The sequence below is a fragment of the Sus scrofa genome, chromosome X, assembly GCF_054392235.1.
Source record: "Sus scrofa isolate SSC_HxYL_T2T_F1_AM1 chromosome X, Sscrofa_HxYL_maternal_Yorkshire_Landrace_v2.0, whole genome shotgun sequence".
In the NCBI taxonomy this organism is placed as follows: domain Eukaryota; kingdom Metazoa; phylum Chordata; class Mammalia; order Artiodactyla; family Suidae; genus Sus; species Sus scrofa.
Window position 1 is genome coordinate 81,895,989 of NC_139401.1, and position 4,399 is coordinate 81,900,387.

Below are 4,399 nucleotides of genomic sequence, written 5' to 3' on the forward strand. Positions count from 1 at the left end.
TCTCCTGGGCTATAGTACTCAGTAAGGTCTCCAAACAAAACTCATGGAGTTCCCTGGCAGCTCAGCAGGTTAAGGATCCAGCCTTGTCATTGCTGTGGCTTGGGTAGCTTCTGTAGCTTGGGTTCAATCCCTGGCCCAGGGATTTCTGTATGCCATGGCCAAAAAACTAAAACCAAAATCATAACTCACAAATTTTAGGGTGTGCATTTTTCTTCAGTAAACACTTCCTTGATTATTACAACATTCTTCATAGTGATAGGGATGGAGTATGCACAGGTGGTTGTAGAAGTCCCAATAGGGGATCATAGATAAAGAGGGAAACCTGGGGGATGTTGAGAGACCACTGTAGGTTCAAGAAAGCCATCACAACAAGGCAGCCTTGCTTGAGGAGTGGAGGTGCAAAAATTGCCTCAGATCATTGGGCAGGGCATGGGATTAGGCCTGCATTCAGATTCAGACCAAGGGCAAGAATTTGAGGACCAACCTTCAGCTGATTTGAATACACAACTTACAGATATAAAGGAGGAGCTACTACTCCCAGAAAGCAAGAAGCGGGGCTTCTAAACCCCACTCTCCTTGTAAGATAAAACTGTGGCCCCTGGATCCTTGGGCAGAGCTTTCTTGCCTGCCTGCTTGCATCTCTCACAAGCATCCTGTCTTAATAAATCTATTTCTTGCCTACCACTTTGTCTCTCACTGAATTCCTTCAGTGCAGAGATACGAAGAACCTGAACCTCGGTGAGTCCAGACACAGGGTGAGTGATTCTAATCTAAAACCATGAGTTTAAGTCTCAATCTGGCTTTAGGCTTGGTTTCAAGTCCCAATCTGGGTTTTGGTTAGGTTCAAGACTGGGCACGAGAGTTCAAGTCTCAATCTATGTTCTGGCTAGGTTCAGACTGTTAGGGTTGTCAGTTTCAATACCCTCTAAAATTATTTAAAATACCCTTCCACTTGGCAAGCCTATCAGAATTCAGGAACAGTTACTCTTTCTATCATTAAAGGGAAACATTCTCTAGGAAATGTTAACAGGGAAAACAAGCTACAAGCTAATGACTGTGGGAATTTAAACATAATGTCTCTATTAACTGGAATTAAGAGTAGTTTCTTTTGGATTTGATTTGGGTTTTACAGGATTAAGACAGTAATATTGCAGTTGCCATTTTATAAAAAATGCTTGGTTAAAATTATTTATTCTAACTCTATACATATGTAATCAAGGAAACTGTATTTGTGATAGTGCTCCCAGCAATCATTGATAACTTTATGTACCATATTTTATATAATACATAAAATATATAACATATTTCATACTATGCATAGTATAAAATCATAATTTTATCTACCTATATAGTATATAAATATATAATTTTATCTATTTAAATATATAGTATATTTTATTTTATATCAGATATTTTTATATATATAAATAGACAGATATGTACTTTAGCATAAAACTACTCAGTTTATTAGTTAGATATTATACAATTTGCCTTTATTGATTCCTTTATTTTTATGTATGCCATTGTGGTTAATTTCATAGACTCAATAAGAATAGATCTTTCTTTTTTTTTTTATAAATAATCTTTTATTTAGCATGCCAATACAATTTATTCTGGTAATAAATTAATATGTACAGTTATCAAAAATGTTGGGTGCTTTCCACAAAATAAGGGTTCTGAATATATACACTAAAGTACATGCATGATCCTTGTAGATCATGTTTAGTTTAGAAAGGTTTCAATTATCATTCCAGCTTCTGCAAACTACAAAGCCTGAAATTATAGTACTGAGTTTGAAACCCCCTGAACCAGTCTCCTAATTGTACAGATGAGGAATCCACTAGCCTTGCCAAAGATCACAAAGCTAGCAAGAGACAAAGCCTGGATTACCATCAGTTCTCAGAGGCTCTGAAATGTCTGTTAAGCTAAACAAGGCACACACCACAAAGAATGCTAGTCAGACTTTCAAGACCTGGTTTTACCTTCTGCTTAACATAGCATTAAATCCTGATATGTGTTTTTGTGGTTAACAGATTTAGTGATTCACTTGCTTTGGAAACAAAATTGTTCTCATTATCACAGTTTATTCATCGCCAGTGCCATTTGCTTCTTTTCTCCTGGGACGTCTGGACTTAGGGAACTTCTTCCTGCTCTTCTGTGCTCTAGCAGACTATGACACCAAGGATGTCTGTTATTGCCTGAAATTCATCATCAGTTATTGGTATCTACAAAACCTCAGTTTCTCATTGCAGCTCATCCCCAAGGGTCAACACACACCCTGCTCTGTTCACCTGAGCCGTCACTGCTTTCAAAACAACTGTGGATTACCCCTGGGGCATCAGTGTCTCAAATGGGGATGGGGTTTCTCCTAACATGAAGCATGTGCCATATAATAGTTCATATAATGTACCAAGCAGTCCTGGCATTCAATTTTCGGTGGTTAATTATGTCTCAGCCTAATGGCTCCACATAGCTATGCTGCTAGCAGGGAGAAAAAAAACACTTGCCTGTTTTAATTTAGACCCTCAAAGAGTGTGTTCAGCACATTTATCAGTTAGTAACAAAATGTTCACATTTTGGCAAGCTATTTTTCTAACTGCAGGAGCCATTCCCCAAACAACCTGCCAGACATTGGTTTGTTTAACTTTATATACACATAGCAAAGGTGTGTATATAAAGGGAATTCTGGAATTTCTATATGAGTGATTCTCTTTCTTGCTACTCTCAGGACTGTAGCAAAGGAAGACTGATAGCTTATCTTTATATGCTTTTCTCCAGGGCAAAATTTCTCTGCAAAGAGTGAATCTCTGATGTGGTTGCAGCTTATAGAAGTTTATCAAATGAACCTCAAGGCACATTTTTTTTTTTTTAGGGCTGCACCCTCGGCATATGGAGATTCCCAGGCTAGGGGCTGAATTGGAGCTGTAGGCGCTGGCCTATACCACAGCCACAGCAATGCCAGATCCGAGCCGTGTCTGTGACCTACACAACAGCTCAAGGCAACACCGGATTCTTAACCCAGTGATAGAGGCCAGGGATTGAACCTGCATCCTTGTGGATACTAGCCAGATTCATTTCCACTGAGTCAGGATGGGGATCTCCACTCAAGGGCATATTTAACTAGAAGAGGCATCTCATTTTCAAATTCATCTTCAGCAAAAACAGGTGTTGTATAACGGAAATGGCATGCTTAACAGAACACAAACATTTGACTAACTGCTAGCTCTGGAAGACTGGCATGGCCAACTGAAGGTGCAATCCTGACTGACAAGAGGCAACTAATTTCCTTCAGTTTAGAACAGCAAAGATGATGTGAAATTAAAGAAATGGCTAGTTTTAATAATCTTAATGACCAACTAAAAAATAAAATCCCTTTTTTAAATTAAAGAATCTTAATGACTTTAAGGTAGATAATGCTGTTGTCAGATAATGAAATTAGGTGTAAGTTATAAAAGCAACAAAACTGAGGGAAAGAAAGCACTGATTTGAAACTATCTTCTTTTAAGTGTGGATGGAAAATTAAGAACACTTCCAATTTTAAAGTTCTAAGCACAAAACCTGGGTATGTCATGTGGTGAACTTGCTTCTTCAATTGGAGATGAACCCAGCCGCCAATGGAAAGAATCCACACGCTAATGAACAGCAAACTACAAAATGATGGTCCACATGAAGCCAGTGACTCTGCATTTGATTCTTCCACCTTGGCTCATTCCCAAAAGTTCAGGCTTTGAAGTCCTGAAGTCTTCTTTAGCATTTAACTAGTTCTTTGTTGGTGGAAGGGGCTGGGACTGTCTCTCCACGAGTAAACTGATCTTTGTCATAAATCACTTTAATAATGAGTGAGCAGCTAGGGCACGTTGCCACGTCTTCCCCATTCTCCAAATCTTCCTTGGTGATGCAGAAGTTATCCCCACAGGGGCAGGGGTAGAAGTACGTCTCGGAGCCCTCGTCATATTGGAAGTCCTCGATCTCCACTTCATCGTGAAACACCGCGATTGTCAATGGGACGAGCATTAGTCTGTCACCTCCGCTGTCCGACCCAGGCCAGGGCCGGTCCCAACTTCTCCGGCGCCGGCCCAGCCGGCGTCGTCACCGCCCCTTTCCCCGGTGCAGGAATAGAATAGATCTTTCTATCTACCTGGATATAGTAGAATAAACCAAATTTGTATGTTGGCCTTGCCAGAAAGATATTTTTAATGACATATTTTTATTACATAATAACTGTGCTTAATATGTAGAAATAGTACTATAAATGCATTTTGGGAAATTAATCTATTTTCTCTGTGAGTTATAATCTCAGTCTTACAGGTAGAAAAACATGTCACTTCCTGGAAGGCTGAGAACATTATCAGACACTGAAGAAGTTGAAGAAAGATATTTACAGATATTTCATTTGAAA

At 39.2% G+C, this 4,399-nt stretch overlaps 1 protein-coding gene across 1 annotated transcript; it reads right to left on the reverse strand.

The window, feature by feature from the left end:
• Positions 1-1,559: 1,559 nt before the first annotated feature.
• On the reverse strand, positions 1,560-4,099 carry LOC110257684 (diphthamide biosynthesis protein 3-like). The gene has a single exon (XM_085008336.1). It carries the CDS (start codon positions 4,012-4,014, stop codon positions 3,748-3,750), a length of 267 nt encoding a protein of 88 aa, XP_084864462.1. The 5' UTR covers positions 4,015-4,099; the 3' UTR covers positions 1,560-3,747.
• Positions 4,100-4,399: the final 300 nt, after the last annotated feature.

Excerpts from the sequence above, each read along its gene's own strand:
- LOC110257684 (XM_085008336.1), bottom strand. The coding sequence starts at position 4,014 with ATGCTCGTCCCATTGACAATCGCGGTGTTTCACGATGAAGTGGAGATC.